The following is a 26,534-nucleotide window of genomic DNA, read 5'->3' as shown; positions in this document are numbered from 1 at the left end:
TGAAAAGAATCTCATTTTATGGTTGAGTTATTCATGGAAAGATCAGAGTTGCAGATGGCACAATCCTATAACATTTATTATGGTTATTTTTAATGGAAACTTGTATTTTTAGGTAGCAAAAGAGATGTGCAACTCGACTGCTCCTTCTGTATTCAGGGGACTTCAGCAGTTCATCTAGCTACAACTTATTTGTTTTAGTGCTATTTGAAGCATTCAATTTTTTTTTTTTCCCTTTTAATTGTTGACCTTTGTATGTATGTAAGAGAGAGAGACCTATAAAGTAGTCTGATTTGACTTCATTTATGACTTTATCGATTAGCATTTTCTTTATTTCAGATCTTTACTGTCTGAACTGCTCTGGCAGTCTACCTCTAATTGGTTCAAGAAGTTAAAATAATTAAGATCAAGTTCGAGCATTATTTTCTTCCTCTTCAGGTCTCCAATGAGAAGTTCAGTAGATACATAATCAATTTCATTGCCTGTTGCATCTGAAAGGTTTTCTTAGTCATCTGCATGATGTACTGGAGAAATCCATTCACAGTGGAATAAACCAAAGGATAGCAGAGATTTAACTTGCTGTGGCCAGGAAGTTTTTCCTTGTATGTGTGTGTTTATGGTGCTTTCATGCTCTGGCAACCTTTTCTGTTCCATTTTTATTTTTTTACTTCTTCAGATGCCCTGTATTCAGAGTAATTGAAAAAAAACCTAATAGAGAGACTGTGATAAAAGTCTCTTTGGTCACAACTGTACCACATTGTAAATGTCATGCTTCTCATAATAGGAAAGGGAAGGGATGGCAGCAAGTGTTTATACTGCTTTTAGGTTTTTTTTTTTTTTTTTTTTTTTTTTTTTCATATTTTCTGTCTATTGCAAAGATTTTCTGATTTTCTGACAGGACATTTTTTGGGTTAGCATGTAGGTAAGGCACTTATGTAGACTGCCTTGGTTTTCATCCAGGCAAAGGTGAAATGGATCACAGAACATCATGGATCCATTGGTGCATTTCCATCCATTTAACACCAAATGATATCTGGGGCAGTATTTGGGTCCTGTTATCCAATTCTAAGGATTCTATGATTCTGTCACTGGAGTGATGTCAGATTTTCTGGTCCATTAAAAAGCTATAACATATTGTGAAGAACTTATTATGAAGCTATGTGATTCATTGCATTATTAAGTTGTGTGGTTCAGGTTTCTGGTCTGTTCCTGCACAGTTGAACAAGGAATTCTTTTAGGAAACTTTAGGAGAAATTATGAAAGCAGTGTGCATTTCTTTTTAAATATTATAAGTATGATCATTCTACTATTCACTGTTGTTTACATTTGTTTCTTGTAAACATATTGAAGCAACGTTGCACTGAATAGTTAATGTCTGGAGAACAGCTACAGTGCTTTTGTCGCTGCTCGAATATAAGCAGTGACACTTACATCTAGAAGCAATTTCTTTTTGAGCAGTTACTGACCTTTGTTACATTTTCATCTTACGGCTTTGTCATTTTTTAAAATGAAGACCAGTGACAAAAATGTGTATTATTTCTCTAGTTCACTGACTGTTCATTTGCTTGGACCAGAATAAATTAAGCTAAAAGTAAAAACCTTTTTTTGGGGTGGCATGTGCTGCCATCCTTCAGATGACACAAAACTTTAAATTGTATTTATTCAATACACATGACCATTACATCACCTTACCATTAAAAAAAAATGGAAACAACGAATTAGACAACAATGTATGTTGCTGTTAGAACTGAAGAATTGATGAAACTTACATAAACTTTTTATTTTTTTCCTTTCCCAAAGGTAACGACGCTTGTTAACACAAGCAACAAGGGACCATCTGGAAAAAAGAAAGGGCGCTCCAAGAAGGCCCATGTGTTGGCTGCCTCTGTAGAGCAGGCTACTCAAAACTTTTTAGAAAAAGGAGATCAAATTGCTAAAGAGAGCCAGGATCTGAAGGAGGAACTGGTTGCTGCTGTAGAGGATGTACGCAAGCAAGGTGTGTGGAACAAACTAATTAATTGTTTAACTGCTATGGTTAAATCTTTTCAAAACAAATGTATCTCTGATAATGTTTGAAAACTACTGTGTCTTCAACTATACTATATTTATAACAGAATATACAGATATTAAAATAACCGTACCTTCATTACTGGCCATGGGTGTCAAAAATGTATTTAAGTGAAATATGTATTGAGTTTCCTTTTAGCTGTCCTATCATCTAGATTTAGTATTATGGTCCATGCAACTTTGAAAAATCTAACAGTTATCAACCAAGTATAGCAAACAAGAATTTTGTGTTTTCAAGAATACACTTGAGATTTGTATAAATATTATCATATTCTGAAAATACACAAATATAAAATATTATTTTTTTGTCTTGATATTGGTGATAATAAGATAAATATTAACATTACTTTTCAATCTGCATAAATAAAACTGCAAGTTCCAAGATACGCACCTTTACAGAAAAATAGTTTTGTTGGACATCAGACAGTCGTGAGATATCATGAAGTAATGCCTCCTATTTTATTCTGTTGGCCCATGACGTCGGGGGAGGATGTTGGTAGTATGGCAGTAGAGATTGAATCGTCCCACCAATATTCTGTTACATTTTGTTGCTGTGTGACAGATGGCAGCAGAAGGGCTCTCTGACAGAATGGTGCCTGACATGGAAATGAATAAGAAACAAAGGTGTGTAATGACTCTCTCTGTGCAGAAAATATTGACGTTCAGTCACTGGCATTCATTGATGCTTCCTGAACATTTAAGGAGACCAAACAGTGGATGTGAGCACAATGTGAGACAATAGGAGATATTACTTTCAGAGTGACCCTCATAACACTTTCTTTCCTGTCAGAACTAACCAGTTTTAGGAAATTTAATTTTGAAATTTAGTTTGAGTTTATAAGAAAACTGTTTTTCATGCAAGGCTTTGAAATATCAGAAATACCGTATTCATGGTGCATTGGTTTTCATCTGATAATTTTCCTTCAAATGGTAAAACCATATGTCAGATGCTTTCAGACTTAAATGTGCAGAGAGGAAAAATATGTTTTCAATCTGTGCCCGTAGGAAAAATATTCCATTATTGATATTGATTGTAATTATCTTTATTACCACAGAATTAAATACTTCTCAGTATTTTCCATTTTAAATCCTAAAATCTAAAAATAACATCTGCCAGTATCATAATTCTTAGGTTTTAGAAAAAGGCTGGCAGATTTCCAGCTGAGATTTCAAAGAGTCTAAAGGACTTTGGTATAAAGTGCTCACCGATGTTCAGTGAGGCCCCCAGTACTTGTTATTTTTTATTTTTTATTTTTTTTTCAATACTTAAAAACTGAACTTCGGTGATCATATGAGTGGACAGGGTTAAATCTTGTATATGAAAACCTTGATCTGAGTTTATTCCAATCTTTTCTATCCTGAGGCTTCTTGTTTCTATCCTCTATATCTTTTTTGTTTGTTTGTTTTCACTGTTTTCCTGTTTCTGCATGCAGTTGTTGTTTTTTTTTTTACCATTCAATTGCCAATGCATCTTAATAAGTCCAGTATTTGCTGTGTTCTCTTAATGTACTGCATTATGTCGGTGTTCTCCATTTGCTTATTCTTTCTGTTTTCTTTTAGAATTTTGATGCCAAGGCTTGGTTGTGCTGATCTGCAGTTTCCTTTTTCAGTGTCTTTCAGTTTCCTGTTGCTGACATTTTTTTTTATTGTTTGCTATGCCATAGTCTAGAAGAGAATTTTCAGTTTTCCATCTGAATTTGTAACTGTCTCCCTTTGGGGTTGTGATGCTGACTCAGTTTTGCTCCTCTCTCAAGGAGTCTTACACTGTCTTAGAATTATTAACCTATTCTGTTGCACACTTTCTGATCCAGGCTTATACACCACGTTCATTAGCAGTGTCTGAGCTCCTTATGCATCTTTCTTTGTCACTAGAGCTTTATAATAGTTGAGTGATTTTATTTTTTTGTTTGTTTGTTTGTTTGTTGCATATTTGTGCTTTGTAAAACTACAGACATATAAAATGAGTGCTATGGAGAATTTTGGTTTTCTTCTTGAATTCCTGACTCTATAATTCATAACAAGACAAACATTTAAGATGCAGAGAGAGAGAGGAATAGAGAATGTAAATAACACTGGGCAGAATGATACAGACATCTTTTGTCAACATTTCAGTCTAGAAAAATGTATGTCAGAAAAATAGAGCAGTTTTTTTGGACATATAAAACCTGAGTCTGTAATGAAGAGAATAGGAGACACCAAGCACTATTGCTGGCACACAGGAACTGCATAAACTAGACCAGCTTTGATGCAGCGTGGAATGACATATTTAGCTCAGTGACATAAAGAGATGGATTAATAAACTAGTGTTGATTTTTCTGGCAAAATTCCAGCTTGGATAATTATACCATCAACCTATGAATGTCTCCAGCAGCGACAGTTGGCTCTGGGGTTCCTCATTTCCCATCTTATATTGCTTTATACTCACATGGTACTATATACAATTGAAATTATCCTGGGCTGAATTGCTTTCCATTGACAGATGTGAAAGAAACACATTTAAATAATAATTTGCAAATGTTTTGGAAGGAGCAGGATGGAAAAGAATGTATATGTTTGAGATTCTTTGAATTTTAGAGCATAAGTTATATTTGGATAGTTGTACAAAATTCTGATGATCAACAGTTTTGGTTTACAAGACTGAATTGTGTAAATGCAAGAAGGATTTTAAATGTCTATATATTTTTTTAATTTTACATGATTTTATCAAAAAGTAAATATTTTATATGCAGAACTCCCAATTGTGTATGTATGCTTATCCCACAATAGTTCTATAATACTTTCAGTTTGGTTTCACAGTCATTAAAGGCCAAAATAGTGAAAACGAGTGTTAGTTCAGAACCGTGTGAGTGAAATTATCCACCACTGGATAATTTGCTGCTTGAATATTCATTCACATGTGAGAGCTGTGGAAAAGATGAGACTCAGGAAAGGCTGATGTTTGATTGCTTGTGTTGTCATTTTTAGAGGTGAGGGATATCAGACGGTTGTCTGCTTATTGAAGTTTTAGGAGTGAGATTTTAATGTATTTTTATGCTTGTAATAACATTAGATCCTGAAACTACAGAGTTGAGAAGTAGAGAGGATCAAAGAACAACTCACAACAATAAGAAATACAGTCTGGGCAGCATGTTTCTATAGCATAGGTGTCTAAATGCAGTTGCTCCTTTCTTATTTTATAATTATAATTGATCCTTTATTGATCATTAGAGGAAAAGGATGTTCCTTGTGGAAGAGACATTCAGGTTGTATTTTGCATGAGGGTCTACCAGAAGCTGCTGGTCCATTGGCCTTACATCTACTAAATACCTTGAGAAGCAATCAAGGTTGCCAAGGGCAATAAGGAAATAGATTATATTTGGGGAATTTGCTGCTGTGTTTATTCATATCTTAAGAGGCCTAGTGTACGTTCCCTAGCATCAAACAGAATCTTCTAAAATTTTTATATTGATGTTCATGTCAATTTTCCAATTCCATGAAGGCTAGTCAGGTCTTTAGTTTATCCCTCAGGGTTGACAGACTGAGAAGTAGCTGAGAGGTGCAGACAAAGAGGGATTTGAAATGATGATATGTTCTCACATTCAAAACAATTTACATTTGAATTGAAATTTAATTAATGCGTTATTGTACTTAAGTGTATCAGTGATGTTTCAAATGAACTATTAATCAGACTTATTAATTGGAAAAGTTCTTTCTAAAGTTCGCACTTGTGAAATAATTGTATGAGATTGTCACAGATCTGTGGCTAAATGGCTCCAAGTTCGGTGCTCTCAGTATTTTACAGTCCCTTAGGAAAAAAGTAGTTGGATTAATTAAAATTATAAATTTCAATGGTCTGTGAAGTGAATGAAATGATAGTGGTGTTGGATGTAAATGTGAATATTGAATCGAAAGTATATACTAGCTTTAATAATATCCATTGTACTGTAAGATACGTATTCATCTTCTATCACTGATTCCAAATGTCAAATGTAAAGTGAATCAAGTTTTAGTCAGCTAGATTGCTTGTATAATCAGTTCCAGAGAGATGCAGCTCGAGTCGCAGAAATTTAATGGGAAAAGATCAAGCTAGATCATACATGGCCTTTCCTGGCATTGAAATATATTAACATATTGAAGAATGATCATTCCTCCTCAGAAAGGGAACAAAATCCCAACTGCAAATGAAACGGGAAGTAAGTTTAGAAGACACAGTAGTAAAGATTTATAAAAAAGGGTTTATGGGTGTTGCAATGCAGATTTAACAGTTGTTCATGTAAAGCTTTGGGAATTCTGATTAGCATTTTAAATGCATATTTATTTTTAGTAAGTACACAGGATACTTCAGTATGGAAATGCTTTACAACTGGCTTCCAAATGCTAACAAATGATTATACAACATCTAAGTAGAGATTACCACTATAATGTATTCATTTCAGTTACATGGATTTTAAAGTACAATGAACAAAACATTATGCTTTAAGATAGGAAATAAATAATCATATATGATTTATATGGCAGAAGGAATACAGACAGTGAGAACAAATCCATTGAAGAATGCATTTAGACCATTATTCTTGAGAATACAGGGATGGTCACCAACCTATTCAGTGAATTTCTAGATGAGTACAATGATAATAAAACTGGGGACCTTTGCATCTTGAAGGGTTAATTTGTTTGTTTTAATAACTTGACCTCATCCATGAAGGAAGGGTGAAAAAAGCCTGCTTACATTATTTAAACATAGCCTATTAGCAGTTATGGCTTGTTCAAATCTCTTGAGTTATCATCTAATATAATCAGTATTCTATAAGGAATCTGCAAATCAGTTTGGGTCTACATACTGCTATACTTTAGAATACCTTTGTAGCAGTTTGTAATTTTGTTACAAACTTTGTTTGTAATTACAAGGACGGTGCTCTGAATAGGTCATAAATCAGTTGTCACATCTTTTTAATCTTGGACATGTAAAAGAAAAGACTAAATGTAAAGGAGATGGATTATTTAGACCGTAAATTCTTAATGCCTTTCATTTGAGAACTGTTCAAGAATGGTACTTGCAATCAAGTTGTCACGGATTCCTTAATTGTTTCCAGGTGCTTGGTGTGTTATCATCGTGCCTCACTGGTCATAAAAGCTCAATAGATTGTTGCTTTGTGCCCACCATATACATTTCTTAATAAAAGCCTTTGGAAAAATAGCATTTCCTTGGTATATTATCCATTATGAGATTTAGTCCATTTCTTTCTTACCAAATAAATGCTTATGTTTAAATCTACTTACAATTCCAAAATTTCCAGTACCCAAAATAGCTTTATTGCATACTTCTACCAAAAAAAAAAAAAAGTGAGTGAGAGTTATCACGTCTGCCATCCCCTTTACTCTTTTTCCTGTATATTATCTCAAGTGTTAACTGCACTGGACTAAAATAGGAGTACTTTTTCTAAGATGTGGGTCTGATATATTTATATATATACATGCATCTGTGTGTGTGTATGTCTGTCAAAGAACAATATGGAATACTTGCACATTTCTGTTGCTTATTAGCAGCTTTCCTGGCTACTGGTGTAATGAAAATATTGTCAGTAAAATAGAGGAAGCCTAACAGTTTCTAAATATATGTGAGTGCATATGTATGTGTACACATATGAAGATTTGGTGTCATCTGTTTTTCTTCTTATGATTTTCACTCTCATTTATGTAGTATTCACTTAACGCTATTCTGTTGTCTGAAGCCTTAATCTTAAAATTGAGAAGCAGAAACTTCAATAGGATTCAGTATGAGACACGCAGTGGATTGACCTTTCCTCTTGCACTGTTGACATTTAGACTGTGGAGTGGATGAGCCAGTGTGTGCTGTATCAAAATTCTGGTAAACTTCTCAATCATCCCATGATATCTTTTTTTTTTTTTTTTTAAGGAAACTAAAGCTTGTGTTACTTGAATTACCCTGCACAGATTGCTGTGTGACCTGTATGTGTGTGTGATTCTGGATAGATAATGTAAAGACATCTTTATCTGCTCCTGTATGAGTTAAATGTAATATCCCAAATCAAATGACATCTTATTTTGAAAAACGAAGGAAACTTTCCTTTTTTTTTTTTTTTTTTTCCCTTTCTTTCCCCCTTTTTTTTTCCATGCTTCCCCCCCCCTTTTTTTTTCCATGAGACTGAAATTTAAGACTTAATTTTTAACTGCTGTTGTTTAATTGGGAGAAAATGACTTAGTGTTACATGTGAGGATGGATAGAGTAAGTTCCCCAGTTAAATCCCATCAGAATAACCTAAGTGGTTTGACAATGATCTTATGAGGTAGTAATTGGTAGGTTTGAATCTTCTGAATGAAGCTGATGAGATCTCAACACCTACATAATAACTTTTTCATTAAACTATAATAGTAACTTTAAAAACAAATCCAATCATTGGTCAAATACTGGATTTCAGTATTTCTGTTTCGTTTTATCTTTACTTATTTGTCTTTGCTTGTTTGTCTAATTATTTATTAATGATGAACAGTTCTTCTGTGTAGAGGTCCTTCCTCTACTGAGTGCCCTACGTTTTACAACTCACTTTCTAACTTTACGAATACTCCTCGTTTAAGAAATGTAAATTAAACATACAATTTGTTCATAAAACTCAGTGCCAAAGAATACAGTATATGAATATTAGTGAGAAATTTAATGTGCTTACAAAAAAAATCTATGCAAATCTTTCCAGGGTATCAGGTGAAACATTTTTAGTAGCTCAGAATGATAAGGTATCTCCTAAAAAATTGCAGTTCTTATCATATATATCCCAGAAACAGCAATTTCATAGGTCTGATTAAATTATTACAGAAATGGATAGTATATGCAAGAAGAGACTGAAATATCACCACTGATCAATCAGGACTCATTACAAAAATGCATGAGGCAAAAAAAAGAGAATAGGAAGCACAGTGGAAGAAGAAAACTATTTAAATAGAGAGACTAATGAGGCATAAGAAGAAATGGGTATAAATTAGCTATAAACTCAGTAAGTATGGAATTAAAGAGGCTCTAATGAAAAAAAGAAAAGCCTACAAAAAACTGTCAGATGCTAGAATTCATTTAGAATGAACTTCCTACTTCCAGTAGGATTAATTGGGGTTAAATGTCTGGGCTGTTTCAAAGACAGAAGCTTGATAAGTTTGTGAGTACAGTTATTATCATATTAAGGTTATTATTAATTATATTATGACATGACTGTCTGCAGTAGCAAGGAAACAGACCTGATGACTCAAGATGTCTGTGTTTCTTGTGCTGACCTAATTTTCATTGAAAGTAATTTAATACTGACTACAGAACAACTTGAAATGAATTTGGAAAGAAATGGATAACTGAAAGGAGGGTTGGCTTTTTCAGATAAGAAGGATTCTTTAATACGTAATTTTCTTAGATGTAACTTCAACATAACCTTTGGCCTAGGAGAGGTCTAATACCACTATTGTACAAGGACAAGAACATATTAATAGATAGACAGCCACCTCTCTCCAGTAACATGCATAACATGGTGCTGATGTAGTTGCCAAGCCATTCTTCATCGAATTTGAAAAGTCATGGCTGTCAGTTGACTGGAAACCCATGGTGACTGCAAAAACATCACTCACTTTTTTAAGAAGAGTAGTAAGAAAGACTGGGATCTACAGGTGAGCCTCAGCTCTGTGCCTGGAACAGCTCTTTCTGGAAGATATGTCAAGGTACATGCAAGTCAAAGAAGTGATCTTGAGATAGCCAGCACAACTTCACTATGGTCCTACATTACATTGTTATCTTTAATTTGGAAAGAAGTGGCTTTGATATTGGGTTGATAAGGATAAGGTGGTATGAGCCAGTACACGCTTACAGCCCTGAAAGCCAACCAGCAATAAGGGGTGGCCAGCAGAGTCCTGCTCTGTTCAGTCCTGGGTATCTATCTGGAGTACTGCATCCAGACCTTGGGGCTCCAGCACAAGAAACATGTGGAGCTGATGGGATGGGTCCAGAGAAGGCTCTTGAAGATGTTGGCTGGACTGGAGCACCTCGCCTATGAAGAAAGGCTGAGGGAGCTGGACTTGTTTAGCTTGGAGAAGGCTTCTTGCAGACCTGATTGTGGCCTTCCAGTGCATTAAGGAAGCTTATAAATGGGAGAAAGACTGACTTTTTACATGATCCAATAGTGATAGGTAGTTTTTTGAACTACAAGAGAAGGGATTTAGATTTGACATAAGGAAGAAATTCTTCCTCACCACCTTTATTGAAAGAGTGGTGAGACACTGGGGCTTGTTGCTCAGAGAAGCTGTGGATGCCCCATCTCTGGAGCTGTTCATGGTCAGATTGGATTGAAGCCCTGGGCAGCCTGGTCTAGTGGGAGGTGTTCCTGCCCATGGCATGGAAAGTTAAAATGGATGGAATTTGAAGTTTGTTCCAACCCTAGCAATTCTATGATTCTGTGGTTATTAGACTGTGAAATGCTGGTTCTTTGTAAGATTGGAAAACAACAACAACAACAAAAAAAAAAACAACAAGACAACTATGAAGTTTTGTATTTTTTTCTTAGTTATGTGGATATATTAAGTACTTTCTGCTTAATTACATGTAAGGAGATTCTCTTCACTTAACTGTATGTTTCAAATGTTAAAGATCTAATCCTAACCTATAAGCTGTTGTTTTGACTCTCCATGTATTCTCCCTCTGTCCATTAGTGTTCATTCAAATATGTTTGCTAGCTATATCTCCTGGGATAAGAAGGTAATTTTCCTGCTTGCTTTCTGGTTCCACTGGCTTTTTAGCAAATATTATTAACTTCTTTATAGTTCAATGGTAATATCCATCTGAAGCTACAAAATGAAAATTTGGTACAGATCCAGAAAGTCTTTTTTAAAGCAAAAATTTAATTTAAACAATTCTTAGGCATCTGCTTCTAAATTCCAAAGCTTCCTGGATGTACTTAAATACACTTTTATATACAAAAGGTTTGTTACTGGATGTCTATAATCACTTCCATCTTGATCAGAAACCAATTTAGAGCTTTAATAGGAGAAAGCCTTGGTGGGATTTTCATATTGTTGCACATACCCCCTTGGTTTCAATCAGCTAGATATGCTCCAAGAGTTGTATCTCTACTTAAAGCTGTGATAGTTTCCTTTAATAAATGACGAGGGAAGTTGATGCCTTCTGAGCTGTTAAAGATTGAGTGTATCCAGTTGTCCACATTCTGACCCAAAGGTTAGGATATTCAAATGTTAGAATGTTGGCCACATCTTAAACTCTCAGTAATTCTGTGGTCGCTCTCACTTTCTGTGGGGTATTTTGAGTCATTGACTAAAAAAGATTAGCAAATTTTAACTCCAGGTTCTTACTACGCTTTGAACCGAATTATGTTGATAAATTTTCCAGTGACTGATCAGTTTAAAATGCACTGCAGAAAAATGCTTGTGACCTCAGAGTTCCTCGCTTGTTGAGTTTTGTCATATGGACAACATGCATGGGGACTTAGGTGCAGCAGGCTATGGTGACCCTGCAGAAACCTTCATTTTTTCCTTTAGAGACCAGCTAACAACAACTTGGATATTTCAGTGCCAAGCAATATAACATTTAAGCATGTAAGATATTGCTTTATTGTCTCCTTATCTGGAAGTAATTATTTGTTCCTTGCCTTTTAAGAAACACTGCACATGAATTACAATAAGAACATGTAGTCCTAAAGATAATAAAATAATGAAGAGAGTTCTGAAGGGAATAATTCACTGGGGCTGTCTTAAGTCTCTCCTGCACTATTTGCATTGTCTTATGGGAAGTTATGCTGTCTGAGGATTTTGAATGTTATAATCATCTTAAAGGCAATGTAACAAAGCTTTGATTTCACATTAGAAATACTTTGTGTTTCTACATTGGAGAGAAGGAGGAATTTTTCCAACATAATGGCGAAGTTTGTGTTAATATAAAAGCTCAATCTAAATTGTTTTTTCTCCTTTACCTTATTTCCGTATGAAATTAGACTTATATAGCCATTGATCTATAGTTAGTTGTTGTTAAAAGTATTGTTAATTATTGTGGTCTAGTAGAAAAAAAGAATAAAAGGAAAATCAGCAACTGGAAAAAGAGAACAAAAAACAGACTCATGTTTACACTAAGAGCAAGGCAGGTGCAATCTACCATTGCCTTTGCCCCTTGCTGCCTCTTAATTTTAACAAGTTGACACAGCAGCAAAATTAGAAAAGAATCAAGTTGGTCTGCAGTTAACAGCAAGGCAGCCCTATGGTAGTTTGGATCTTGAACCATCATCGTGGTCAGTCTAAATTAATTAGAGCTGGCATTAGCAGGGCTCATCAGCTGGTCCATAACACTGCAGATACAGCTAAATTGCTTTTAGTTGCAGAGATAGCTTCTTGGATTTTAGTTTTGAGGTTTCTGTACTAATGTGGCACCAGGGGGCATGGTCTAGTGAACATGGTGCTGAAGGGCTGATGGTTGGTCTAGGTGATCTTAGTGGTCTTTCCCAACTGTACTGATTCTGTGATTCTATACTTGGTTATTTTCCATAACCTTTTTGAAGTCCATGAAAATAAACAAGTGTTTTTCTCATAGATTGGATTGACAGTAGCATCTCCAAATTTCTACATTGAATGCATATCTTTTTTCTCCCATTTCATAAGACAGTTTATATATTTACAGTTTGTTATTTTTTAGCTGACACTGTTGATAAGTAAGTTGTTGTAATCACCCATTCCTTACAAGGATGAACATGACAATGTTTTTTCATGTGTTGCCTAGAATAACACTTTATAAGTTCAGAACAATTTTTAAGAGTGCAGTCTGCTTACTTAAAAACATTCCAATCACCTTTTTGAATCAGTGGATTTTTCCTGGGGCCTCCGCACTCACACTGGCATTTATATTCTAGTGAATTCATCCTTGATAACATCATGATTAGGAATATATTCTGTATTTCTGCATGTTCTGCATTTTTCTGTTGCTTCTCTGGTTGTTAGAAAAAGAGATAGTAGAGATCTCTTCGCTGTCATCTGTGTGTCGTACGTGCCATCAATTACCTCTGCTTTATTGTATGAGTCTTTGACTTTCAGAGCTGTATTGTCTATTTTTCATTCACATTCTAAAAATATTTATTTTGTATATCAGGGTTTTTACCTGATCTCTGTGTGATGTTAACCACATTTCTATGTAATTTAATACAGTATTTCCCTTTCAGTTGAGCTTCATGTTATGTGTTTGCTTAATGGATTAGCAAAACTTTGAAAGACAGTTATGATTTTAAAAAATATTTTACATTCAATTGTATTTCTTTCTGTAAGTAAGGGAAAAACATGTTCCAAACTTTGTTTAAATGCCTTTGCCACTGTTAACATGCCAATCTCCATGCCCTGGGCTGGTTGCTCCCCACCAGCTCAAACTACCCACTCTGGCCTTTGACCATCTCCACAGATGGGGCACCCACAGCTTCACAGGGCAGCCTGTGCCAGTGCTTCAGCACCCTCTGAGTAAAGAATTTCTTCATAACATCTAACCTAAATCTCCCTTTTACTCTAAAGCTGTGGCAGCCATAGTTACTATGCTTCTTTGAGTGGAGAAGAATCTTCAAGGGGAGCAATGGAACTTAGTGAAAAAAATGCAGGTGTTTTTTTATCTGAACATGAAGGCAAAGAGTAGGGAGCAGGAGTGAAAGCAGATGTATCTGGAAGAAGGAATTGTAGAGAGATGCAATAGGAGCAGTACTGTTTGGTTATGCTGTCTTATCTTCTCTGCTAATAGAAATGACTTCTGTGTCCATGTAACACAGTGCTGTCTATCTGGTGCTGTACTCTTGCGCTCAGCTGTCTATTCTGGTACGTTGTTTGCCTTCTTAATTGGTACAGATAACTGCTTTGGAAGAACAGCACTTGGGGAATAAAGAAAAATGGCTGCACAGATTCAAACTTTATTTCCCCTAAGCAGTTCAGCTTTGAGTAACAAGACCTGTTTTCCTAAGAACACTTTTTTAAATGAACGGTTAATACTTTCTGAAAAAAAATTGTAAAGCTCTAATGACCATTTCTTTCCTACTTTAGGAGAAACAATGAGAATTGCCTCTTCAGAATTTGCAGACGACCCGTGCTCCTCAGTGAAGCGGGGCACCATGGTGCGGGCTGCTCGTGCCTTGCTTTCTGCTGTTACCCGCTTGCTCATCCTGGCTGACATGGCGGACGTCATGAGGCTTCTGTCACATCTGAAAATTGTATGTATTTTTAAAGGTTCTGTATTATTTTTGCTTTTTTACATATACAGAAGTTGGGGCAAATCATAGAATCATAGAATTGCTCAGGTTGGGAAAGACCTTAGAGATCATCGAATCCAACCATAACCTAACCAAACTACCCTAACTCTAACAACTCTCTGCTGAATCACGTCTCTGAGCACCACATCTAAATGTTTTTTAAACACATCCAGGGATGGTGACTCAACCACCTCCCTCGGAAGCCTATTCCAGTGCTTAACAACCCTTTCTGTAAAAAAGTCTTTCCTGATATCCAACCCAAACTTTACCTAGTGCAACTTGAGGCCATTTTCCTTCATCCTGTCACCAGTGAGAAGAAACCAACTCTACTTTCCCTACAGTCACCTTTCAGGTCTTCCCTCAGCCTCCTCCATGAATAAGTGCTCACGCTTCGTACTCAACTGCTGCTTGCTTTTCCTTCAAGTGCTACCGAGGGTTGGGATGAAGCAAATTTTTACACTGTTCTCATCCATTTCCTTATTATGAAGTAATTAATTTTTGGAAACTTAAGGCAGTGCACTGAACAGACGCATCTATTTAACTGACCTTTCATCTCATTCAGATCATTTTCTGATTCAGTGCTTGTGAAGTGTTGCTATCTTGTGGCAGAGCTTAGGTACTGCAGTTGTTCTTGATATCTGCAGAAATTCTGGAGGTACCAGGAGTTTGGTGCTTTTATTTACAGTCAGAAAATAGTATAAGTGCCTTATCAGTCATCATAGAGGAAAGACAGTATAAAGAGGAATAATAGATTACCAGCTAGCTTGATATAAATTTGTACTTACACTTGGCTGTTATTGTTCATATTTTTATGCAGTCACATTAAAGTTTTGTAACTGCAATGGATTTTCTTTGTTATGTTTTTAGATGAATTTACTTCGTCTTTTTAACAGTGTGATTGTACAAAAAGATTTGTTCTCAGAAAAGTGAGAACCTTTCAGCTGGAAAATTGGGCAGATAGGCTAAACAGATAGAAAACAGTTTTATAATAGAAAAAAAAGCAGCATTTTCTTCTAGTGTGCTCTGCTCTAGTAATAGAATGCTGTAGCAATAGAATAGCTGCAGTATGTAATTTTCAGTGTAAACATCTCTCTTGTGAACATGTTTTAATTTTTCCCTGCTATAAAACTCCATGCAATTGTAATTCAAATAACCCTTTGCTAGTGAGGCTCACAATATTATGAACAAAAGCTTTATGTAAATGCTGTGATTAAACTTCTGATCCAAGCTCTTTCATAGGTGGTGAGAAACACTTTCCTCACATCAGAGTTTTCCTCCTCTTGTTATACAACATTGTGTTGTATTACTTAGAAAAAAATATATTCCAATACTCTTTTGTAAGTGGGTGTATTTACTAACACAGTTTGCTCCCTAGATTTGCAAGGGCATTTGTGGTACTGTGGTTTGTAATCTGTACATTTGTCTGATGTCACTGTGAATAACCCAGCCTTCTGTTTCAATGAACCCAGACTTCTGTTGTTCTTTGTAGCTAAATTCAATTTCAGGACCTTAAATGTCATTCTTTTTTTTTTTTTTTTTTTTTTTTTTTTTTTTTTTGTAATATTCAAAAGAGTAACCTATTTTTGAGGACTAACTTTGAAAAATAGTTTTATCATTTTATAATGCGAATGTTTAAGACAAATAAATAAGTTATTAGGGGAAAAAAAAGTTTATGTGAAAAAAAAATCCATTGGGATCAATCCTGTATTGATTCAGTAGCAGCATTCAAAGAGTGGTGTAAGTTAACCATAATATCATCAAACTAAAGCCATGCAGCATGTCGGAGTTATGAAAGCTAATTTATACTGTAAGGATCCTGAACAGTACTGTAATCAGTTTTCATTGAAAGCATGTCAAAGGAGTTGTGCTACAGACTTCATTTGAGATAGTACATTTTAATTAATGTTTCAGAGCAAATATATGCAGTTGTCATCTGGAAGGATATTCAGTTGTTTCTTTCAGATTATATTTTGCTCTATTAGAATTAATAACAGTGACTACTACAGTGAAACTCGTGAAACACTTGAAGTATTTGGTAATACAGTATGGATGGTAGACATCTAGCATTATCAGTATTGTAATAAATTACCTGCTACTTAATCAAAGGAGCACATCTTTGCAGTCAAGCGTGGTTGCGTTTTGTTGAGCAGAGAAGTTACTCAGAAGTGAATTTGTTTCAAATTCCTCTAGTAATCAGTTGACTCATTTTGAAACATAATGGGTTGTACGTTTAGGAGGAAGTTTTTCACACAGAGGGTGCTGATGCACTGGTTCAGATTACCCAAGGAGGCTGTGGATGCCCCATCCCTGGAGGCATTCAAGGCCAGACTGGATGTGGTTCTGGGCAGCCTGGTCTGCTGGTTGGTGACCCTGCACCCAGCAGGGTGTTGGAACTGGATGATCATTGTGGTTCTTTTCAACCCAGGCCATTCTATGATTCTGTGATTGTGCAGTGATAATACACCATAGAGTATGATCAACGTTGTTCAAAATCTGATTATCAGATGGAATGGAATCTATTATGAATATTCCAGAAAATTTGTTTAATAGGGGACTGTCAGGGCTTACTGAAATGGTTGTTGTGCCCATGGTTGTCATTACAAATGTGTTTTGGAACAAATGGATTTTAGAATGAAGGATGAATAGAACATGTTCACTTCTCAATTTTTTCATCGGAATTGCATTTTTTTTTGTCTCGTGAGGCAGCAAAATAACACTTCTGAATTCCTATTTCATCTCAGAAGAAGTTATTTTGCAGCGTAGAGGGGGACCTCCCTGTCACCTGTTGGCCACCCCTCTTCTGATGGAGCCCAGGATACCATTTGCTTTCCGAGCTGCAAGAGCACACTGCTGGCTCATGTTAAGATTTTCATCCATCAAGACCCCCAGGTCCTTCTCTGCAGGGCCGCTCTCAAGGACCGCTCCTTCCTGTCTGTATGGTTGCCTGGGATTCCTCTGACCCAAATGCAAAACCTTGCACTTTGCCATGTTGAACCTCATTAGGTTCACCCCGGCCCACTTTTCAAGCCTGTTGAGGAGTGGATATGCAATGGACGGCATACTTACAGGTGTTGTACAGCTGGATTAAACTCCTAACATTGCTGATCTATTATGTTCTAGGTAGAGGAAGCACTAGAAGCGGTGAAAAATGCAACGAATGAACAAGATTTAGCAAATCGCTTTAAAGAATTTGGAAAAGAGATGGTGAAACTGAATTATGTAGCTGCACGACGACAGCAGGTGAGTACGGTCCAAAGGAGTGGTTGAGAAATTTAGGCCTGACTCTAAAGATCTTGTTTCACGTTCAAGATGCTTTTAAAACATACAGTAAGTAATTGTGTCATGGCACATCATTGAATCATACGGATTTTTCTGATTGTGATGAAATTTTTCAAAATGTAATTATTTAAAGAACATTATTCAAGTGAATTCAATGAACAGTGAAGTAAAGGTGAAAAGGCAAGCTGTTTGGGGGGGTTGGAATTGTTTTCAAATGGAGATGTTCCCAATCAATTGCTTTGAGGGCACTCCAACAGCTGAAAAGCGTGAGATCTTCGGAAGTGTGGTCTAGTTCAGGTTCAAGAATGGGTGTCTAATTTGTGTATAAAACCAACATTGTTAGTTTTCAGATACTTAATAAGACAAGTACCCAATTCTTTTTGGGTTTATTACTTAAGCATATGGGAAAAAAATGAATAAAAAGTCATGACAGCATTTGTTCAGCACCCACAGCTACTCAACTTTGCATTGAACAGAACTTTCTCCTGAATGCTGTTCTTCTGAAGAGTCCAGATATTTTGTCATTCTGGAGTTGTGTAAGGTTTGTTCAACACAAAGTTATGTTTGAATATTGATAATCATTCAGGGATGTCTTTGTATTGCAGATTGCAGAGCACACTCAGTTTGGAAAGCTGGCTTTATACATTCATCCTTCTATTTACTTTTGCGTTGCAGTGGTACTGATTTATTTTTGTATCACTTGTACATTTCTAACAAATCAGAAATGCAAGGCTAGTATCACATAAACAATGTGATTTTGTACATTCAAACACTTCTCTTCAGAGATGTGGTGAAAATTATGTGGAAAAGTTAAAAAACATTAACGGGAAAGCTAACGAAGCTATACGTCTCTTATGTTCTTCTTGGAGATATGAAAAGATGAAAGCAAATCTTGGCATAAACCTTTTAAGATTTCCATCTTAAAGCTCATTTATATAGTACCAGCAAGCTGTTCCATGTAATTGTGGAATATCTTGACAGGATTGGAAGTACTTATTAGACATTCATTTGTTTTCCTTTAATCTCTTCTTTTGTAGCTGGCAAAACTTTTAGGAACTTAATTCTCTCTGAGAACTGTATCAGTGAATCCTGTGGTTGAAATTCATCAAGTGCTAAAATCTTTAAACCCAGAATGCATGGATTCTTTTTCGGTTTTTGCATTTGATTTGTGTGTGAGCACAAGTAAACTATTCAGCTTCCCAAACTTCATTGTTCATAGTTTTAAAAGAGAGTAGCATTTTCCTCACTGCTTATGAGCATTGCTAGGAGTACTTTACTTGGTGTTTGAAGAGCTTTCATAAATAAGTTGATATTATATATACATGAATATATTAGTTGATAAACAAATATAATACAGCGCCATCTTATTCTGGTAAGGCATTGCAGAACATCTGTTGTATGTTGTCAGAGGAAACAAAAGGAAGAACAAGTCACTAAGGTAAAATGTAAAGTATACGAGAAATAGAGCAAAATGTAGAGAAAGCAAAATGTGTATTATATTTAAAGGAAAACTCTGGGAAAAATATCTATAAGCATGGCAGTCATAGCCATGAAAAGAAAACATATTTGTGGACTTTCACATCAAGGGGGGAAAAAAAAAAAAAAAAAAAGTATTTTTATAAGGAATCCAAGTCATGAAATATTGAGAATTCTTACGAAGCCACAAAATACATGTTTTGTAAATTCAGTACCCCTAATAAAACTGTAACTACACACATAAAAAGATTTTGTGCGAATTGTAATCAATTTTGTCATTAATGACATCTCTGCAAAACCATTGGACGGTGACAGTTTAGATCATACTTTCTAACACTAAAGCTTTCATTTACAACTAAATAATTGTGTGTTTTTCTACAGGAGCTGAAAGATCCTCACTGCAGGGATGAAATGGCTGCAGCTCGAGGTGCTCTGAAGAAGAATGCCACAATGCTGTATACTGCATCCCAGGCATTTCTTCGTCACCCTGATGTTGCAGCCACGAGGGCCAACAGAGACTATGTCTTCAAACAAGTTCAAGAAGCAATTGCTGGTATCTCCAACGCTGCTCAGGCCACCTCACCCACTGATGAAAACAAGGGGCATACTGGCATAGGAGAGCTTGCTGCTGCACTAAATGAATTTGATGTGAGTATCGGAAGTCTGTGGAAAATGTTTCACCATGGAATCTACAGTGCTTTTAACTAAGTGCGTTTTAGACAGGACTCACATTTTTCTTTTCATTCAGGTCCACTTTCTTAGAATGCAGAGGCAAAGTGCAGATGTTGATTTGTGTTATTTGTAACAAGGAATAGTTATCTGTTGCTAATGGACTGAATTATAAGGTGTTTGTTCTATTATGCTGCAACTGTGCAAGAGGGAAAGAACTTCTCTGCCCTAGCATCCTTTAAAAATCCAGCTACATAAATAGCACAAAGTGTGATTAATCTGACAGTTTATTTCTGTGATGTTTGTCATGTGTTTTGTTGAATGGTGAAATCAGATTTATCTGTCATGTCAGGAAGGAAGATAATACAGGAAAATAAAGACGATGGTGGAGCTGAGCATCCTGGAAACATTAACAAAGTGTATTGAATCATGGATTATGTTCATCAAATAAGGCACAGATGAACAGATAACAGATGAAGCTGGTCCCGTTAATTGCAGACAAGGTGCTGCACCGGAAACAGCTAGTTTTGCTTAAGTAACTTTCTGAGCACCTAACTTTTTACATGTTAATTTCACTACTAATCTTTTTTGTAACCATTTTTCTCCTCTTCATTCTTGAGTGTTTTTTAGAAAGGAGAAAAAACTGTAATTCAAGACAATATATGAAAATTCTGGTGTTAGATAAATTAATTTTGACATTAATGAAGATCTAACCAAAGTTATTATTAGGAAATGGTACTTTTTTCTTAGACTAATTTATGAAGTTGCAATGCACCTTTTGAGGAGCTACTCAGTCCTGCTGTATTTAGGGCTGGAAGCGGAGGCATTTGTACTAGTGGTTCCTGTCCTAAGATTGGGCTCCTCTTATGAATCTGCAGCTTACTATCATTGGGTTTACATTGGAAATGATAATAGAAAGAGTAAATGTAACTGAAGGGATTTGAGTGGCTCAGTGACTGAGTAGGATATGGTAATAATAATAACAATAATAAAAAAGGCAGAGAATGAATGCAGAAATGATAGCAAAAGGGAAATGGAGACAAATCTGGGAATATGTCAACTCAAAATGTGTGTGGCATAGGGAAAGCCAATGGGCTGGTAGCTGACTAGCAGAAGGGTTTGTGCCATTGTTAACATGTTCTCTGCCTCTCGTGGTGCCTCATGCTGCCAACAAGAAGCTGTGCTTTGATCAAATTTCTTCCTTCATGGGTCAAAGCAGTTGCCAGTGTAACGAATGAAAAGGAGTAGCAGAATGTGAAACACTGCTAAAACCATTCAGAGCTGCTGTGGGACCCAGAGATAAATTTCGTTGTACTGATAGGTAAAAAGAAAAATACTACTGCCCTCATTGACAGTACTGATATTGTTTTAGTATCTGTATTTCTAATTATGTAGTTTGTCCTGTGAAATTATTGTGGGTCAAGATTTAAAGAATTCTGCCTGGTTTGCAAGGCCTTCTCAGCTTACAGATCCCTTATTGGTAAGGTCCTGGGAATAATATCCCTGTTTATCTGATTGTACTCTGGCTTTTGTGTGTGACTTTGCTGTTATGGACAGTAGAGGTTTCACAAACAGTCACAGAAAACATGTGACTCTTAGCAGATCTAAACTGATGATGCTACTGCTCTCTGGAAAAGGCTGTTGTGCTTAGTGAAAGTAATTTTAGTGATTCATTGGGCTGTGGAGACGATGCGAGGCATCTGATGTTGAACCCTGCCTTTTTTGGACCACATTTGTTCATCAGTTTTCTTCTCAGGTAAAGTCTTTCCTGGTTTACATCATGTGGCAGCATCGTAAATGTGCATGGGAAATATGTAGTCATAGGATCATGTTCTGTCCACAGATGCATGTGGAGAAACAGATTTTTTTCATCCTTTTTTTCCAGCTTTAGGAAATGAAAAAATTCTTATCAGTGAGGATGCAAAGATTGAAATGATTGCTTTATCTACTTTCTAACTACATTCCTTATTTCTCTTCAGTGATCAGCTGTTAACTGAGATTTATTTGGACATAGTGTTGTAACGGAGTCAACGTTCCCTAAACTTCAGGGAAAGACCAAAGTTGTAGCTCCAGCCGTGGGATGATTCTAAATTTATCCTTATACTGTATGAGTAGGAAAGCAAGCAAAATTACCAGGTTCATATAGCTATGTCTTGAGCGCAGATATGGCAGCAAAACAAAAAGTGCATGAGAAAGGAGGGTTTTTTTGTTGCAGTGAGAGAGATTTCACAGTGTGTTTTTACTACAGTGGCCATTTGGTTTTGTTATGAAGTGCATACTAAACTTGGTATTGTACGGTAAGTTAATTCTGCTTATTAAAAATATTTGCATATTTTTCCATAGCATTTACCAGTTCTCAGACTTGAGTATTTCTGATTTCAGAGTCAGCACTCTGTGGCTTAACACTTAAATGACTGCAGTGTCATTAGTCTTAATATTTTCTCTATCAAAATATAATCACATGTAATATAAATCATTACCCAACCTATTTTAATCACTTCAGCTAGTATGTTTATAGGTGTCGTTGTCATACTCTGTAGAGGCACCGTGACTTGTGGTATAAAATCACCTGTGAGCTATTAGGAGTTAAATCTTTGGAAAGAATTATCACTTATTGCTTCTCAGAGATTATTTATGTAGAAATGAAGAGAGTTCATGAATCTGTCCTGTCTCTGCATTTGCTGCATTCAATTACTGCTTGAAATAGATAAAACTTAACAAAAATATGTTTAATTGTCCTTATTCATGTTTTTCATTTACAGATCATTTAACTCTGGATATTTCTTGATTTAATAGTGAAGGATTTTATTATTAAAGTTTGTTATACATTTTATAGTCATTAAATATTTCTGGGATCTTACTGCAACAACTAAGGGAGCTCCTTTGGCTCCTCTAGAGAAAATTATCCCAATTTCTGCAAGGTACGTAGAGGAGTTTGCTGTGAATTCTGAAAATACAACGTTTACACTGAGCACATGGCAGTTTCTCTCTAATACAGTTTTTTAGGTCTCAGCCTTTCTCATTGTCAAAGGACTGCTGCTGTCACTTGTTGTCAGTGGTGGGCTGAAATGGTATTTGTTGGGTACAGGGCACGTTCAACTAGTCAGATAGTGTTTCCAGTCACCGTATGGACCAGGGCTGGGATTTCTTAGTTTCTGGAAATGTAGGGTATCCTAACAACACTTTGAAAGTTAAACCACTTCTGAAATTCAGATTGTAGCATTTCAAATATGTCACCCTAAAATGTTTAATGTTCAAATACCTTTGAATGTTTTGAATCATAGAATCATAAGACCATTAAGGTTGGAAAATACCTCTAAGGTCATCCAGTCCAACTGTCCATCTATCTCCCATATTGCCTGCTAAACCATATCCCTAAGTATTACATCTACTCTTTCCTTAAAAACTTCCACTTACCTGGGCAGCCTGTTCTAATGCCTGACCACTCTTTCTGAGAATTTATTCTTAATATCCAACCTGAACTTCCCCTGGTGCAACTTGAGGCCATTCCTTCTCATGCTATTGCTGTTACCTGAGAGAAGAGGCCAAACCCCACTTTGCTTGCAACCTCCTTTTAGGTATTTGTAGAGGGCAACAAGATCTCCCCTGAGCCTCCTCCAGACTGAACAGTCTCAATTCCCCCAGTGGCTCCTCATAAGACTTGTGTCCCTCATAGCTTCGTTGCCTTCTCTGGACACATTTCAGGGCCTTGATGTCTTTCCTGTAGTGAGGGGCCCCAAACTGAACACAGTACATGAAGTGCAGCCTTACCATAGCCACACACAGAGGGATGATCACCTCCCTGGTCCAGATGACTACACTATTTCTGATGCAAGCCAAGTTACCATTGGCCTTCTTGGCTACCTGGAACCCCTACCTCTCAATCCTGCCCAGATCCTTAGGGAATCATCCCTTTCCTCTAGTGTGTCAACTGTACCACTCAGTTTGGTGTCATCTCCAAACTTGCTGAGGGGGCACTTGATCCCACTGTCCATACCATTAAATTAAAGGTCAGTCAGTTGAATACCCTGTGGATAACTGTTCTGACTATGAAAGACAGATGCAAAGAAGGTATCGGGAACCTCAGCCTCTTCCTTATCCTCAGTGTCATCTCAGTTCCCTGCCACATCCAGTAAAGGACAAAGGTTCTTCTTCGCCTTCCTCTTACTTTTAATATACTTGTAAAAACATTATTGGCTGTTCTTTACCACAGCAGCCAGATTGAGGTCATGATGGGTTTTTGCCTTTTTAGTTCTCTCCCTGCATGTGCTAGCAAATTCCTTGTACTCTCCCTGAGTTGCCTCGCCCTTCTTCCACAGAAGGTAAACTCTCTTTTTCTCCTGGAGTTTCAGCAAAAGTTCTCTGTTCAGCCACACCAGCCTTCTTCCCATCAAGTTGTCTTATGGTACACAAGAACACCCTGCTCCTGCACCTCTATATCATCTTCTTGAGGAGTGCTCAGCCTTCCTGGACCCCTTTACCATTTGGAACTCGCTCCCAAGGGAAGCGCACTTACTTTTTGATGTGAGAAATTAATCATTTTTGTGCAGTTATATCAGCAAATATAAAGATGCTTACTGTGAATGCATCATAGATCCTTAAAAATTAACAATTAGATGGTTGGTCTTGGATTTTCTGTGATAAATTGAGTAAATGATTAAATAAGTAATGCTTCTGATTAAAGTTAAAAGAGAGTTTATTGGAAAAAGGAGCAAAAATATTTTTTCCATTGATGCTAAAAGCAAGTACCTCGCATTTTCTGTACTGCTCAGTGAAGAAAATGTCATAACTGATGAGACTGCTCAGCTGACTTTCTCTTTGAGCTCTGTGTCTAAATTAGGAAGTTCTGTGTCTATAGATGGAATGAAATGAAATTGTATTTGTTAAAATATATAGAGTGCTTGATTTTAATAGATGTTAATGCAAACAAACAGTGACTTATTGTTTCTCTGTGCATGCATTCATTTGTTATTAAATTTGCTTACTAGGAACATTCATCCATGTTACATCTGGCCTTGCTGTGCCTGTGTGTCACCCCTGGTCTATCTGGTTTCAAAATTGCATTGAGTTTTGACTAAATACAGTAATAATTTCTTTTATAATGGAATTGATCTGCTACAGATGAGAAAGAAGTGATCAGCATTAAGGAGTGTGGTTTAGTGGATATGGTGGTGATGGGAAAGTGGTTCAACTAATGACCTTAGTGGTCTTTTCTAACCTTTATGATTCTATGAAAATTATTTTTGTTTTTCCTACTTGAGGTGAATCTATTTTTAAGTTACTGAAAACATATTATGTTTCATTGGAAGGAACAGAACTTCCCACTTTTCTAACATAATTTGGTTATTTCAGCCAACAGCTTTGCAGCTGCCCTCCCTTCCTTCCCCAAATAAATCTCCCTTCCTTCACCATCATTAGCCTCTTGTTCTCAATTTCCTGTTCATGGCTTTCAAGAACTTCAGGAGTGTGCTGCACATCATTTGATACTTTAGGAAAGAGGGAAAATGCAGTGGATTCAAGTTATTCCCTCTTTCTGCAATTAACTTCTGAATTTTGTTTACCTTCTGCAAAAGCCTTTGCCTTTCTGTTGAGGTAAGAGTTGTATAAGAGGGGAAAGTGCTGTAATTCAGAATTTTCCATATGGCAGCAAGAAATAAATTCTTTAACACATTTATTAATTTATTTTCCTACTTACAATCTTAGTAGCCAGCACTGTACATATTTTGGTTAATGTTTTGTCTATGTTTGTGTATAAATGGGAAAGTATTATTGTGGAAACATCAGCTCCATAGCATCAGTGACAGCAGTGGAAGTGATGAGATCTTGGTGTCAGATACGTAGCAGAAACATAGCAGGACCTCTTGTAAAGGGAAACACCGTTCCCTACTGGCAGTTGGAGTGATGTGCGTTCATTTCTCTCGGCACTACAAATGCTGCTGGTGAGTTCTGGATGAATATTTTCTGTTTAATAGCACCACCTAGTGGGTTTATTGGTTTTTCTTTTCCCCTGAAATGCTGAATCTCCGTTCTTTTGTATAGTAAATTAACCTTGCAGAAAAATTTAGCGATGCAAAATGCTGTTTGCAAGCTTAACCATGTCTTATTCCTGCCACTTCTTTTGATCCTGTTTTCCTTTCAAATGCATTTAAGCTATAATAGGACAATGACCAGTTTATTTGCAGAGGAGATTTTGTAGTGAACTCTTATCCAAACAAATTTGTTAGAGACAGTGGAAACACAGATGAAACACACACTAAAAATTGAATCAACATAAATATATTTATATCTCTAAGCATTACACAGATTTTCTACGGGAAAATAATTTCTCCATTGTGGGTAATGGAATTTGGCTAATAATAGTTATGAATATCTGAATAGTTATATCCAAAATATATTAAATATTTTTCCATATTTAGTGAAACTATCCAATTAAATTACAGTTGGCACTATTTTGCATGTGCTGATTTAGCACTTGTGAGATGCTTATGTAACTCACATAAGAACATCACCAATATCTCATGGAAGTAATATCTCCTTAATTATTCATGTAATTTGTTTAAGGAAGATATTATCACAAATTTAACAGTGTAATTGAGAGATTTAAATACTATTAAATCACTCAGGGTAGTCACGTTTTCATAAAGAATGAAAGCTTTCATATGATAGACATTTTCATACTAATAACTACTATATGCCATTTGTGTCTTGCTCTGACCTGAATAATCCATCATGAACTCTGGTGGTAGAGGTGGGGTTTTGGAATGTGAAGAGTGAATTTTGGAGAGCTGTTGCACTGTTGGT

At 36.2% G+C, this 26,534-nt stretch overlaps 1 protein-coding gene across 3 annotated transcripts in view; it reads left to right on the top strand.

The window, feature by feature from the left end:
* Window positions 1–26,534, top strand: part of CTNNA2 (catenin alpha 2) — a gene marked incomplete at both ends in the record, with an annotated part of 398,157 nt that overhangs the window by 40,830 nt on the left and 330,793 nt on the right. For all 3 annotated transcript variants that reach the window (XM_079534792.1, XM_079534791.1, XM_079534790.1), the window contains 4 exons: window positions 1,798–1,993; window positions 14,104–14,270; window positions 17,430–17,549; window positions 19,446–19,712. In XM_079534792.1, coding sequence (XP_079390918.1) covers window positions 1,798–1,993; window positions 14,104–14,270; window positions 17,430–17,549; window positions 19,446–19,712 — 750 coding nt within the window. The remainder of the gene's footprint in view (window positions 1–1,797; window positions 1,994–14,103; window positions 14,271–17,429; window positions 17,550–19,445; window positions 19,713–26,534) is intronic.

Source organism: Tetrao urogallus, assembly GCF_951394365.1.
Source record: "Tetrao urogallus genome assembly, chromosome: 4".
In the NCBI taxonomy this organism is placed as follows: Eukaryota; Metazoa; Chordata; class Aves; order Galliformes; family Phasianidae; genus Tetrao; species Tetrao urogallus.
The sequence above is the reverse complement of the archived record's forward strand: the minus strand, read 5'-3'. Positions and strand labels throughout refer to the sequence as shown.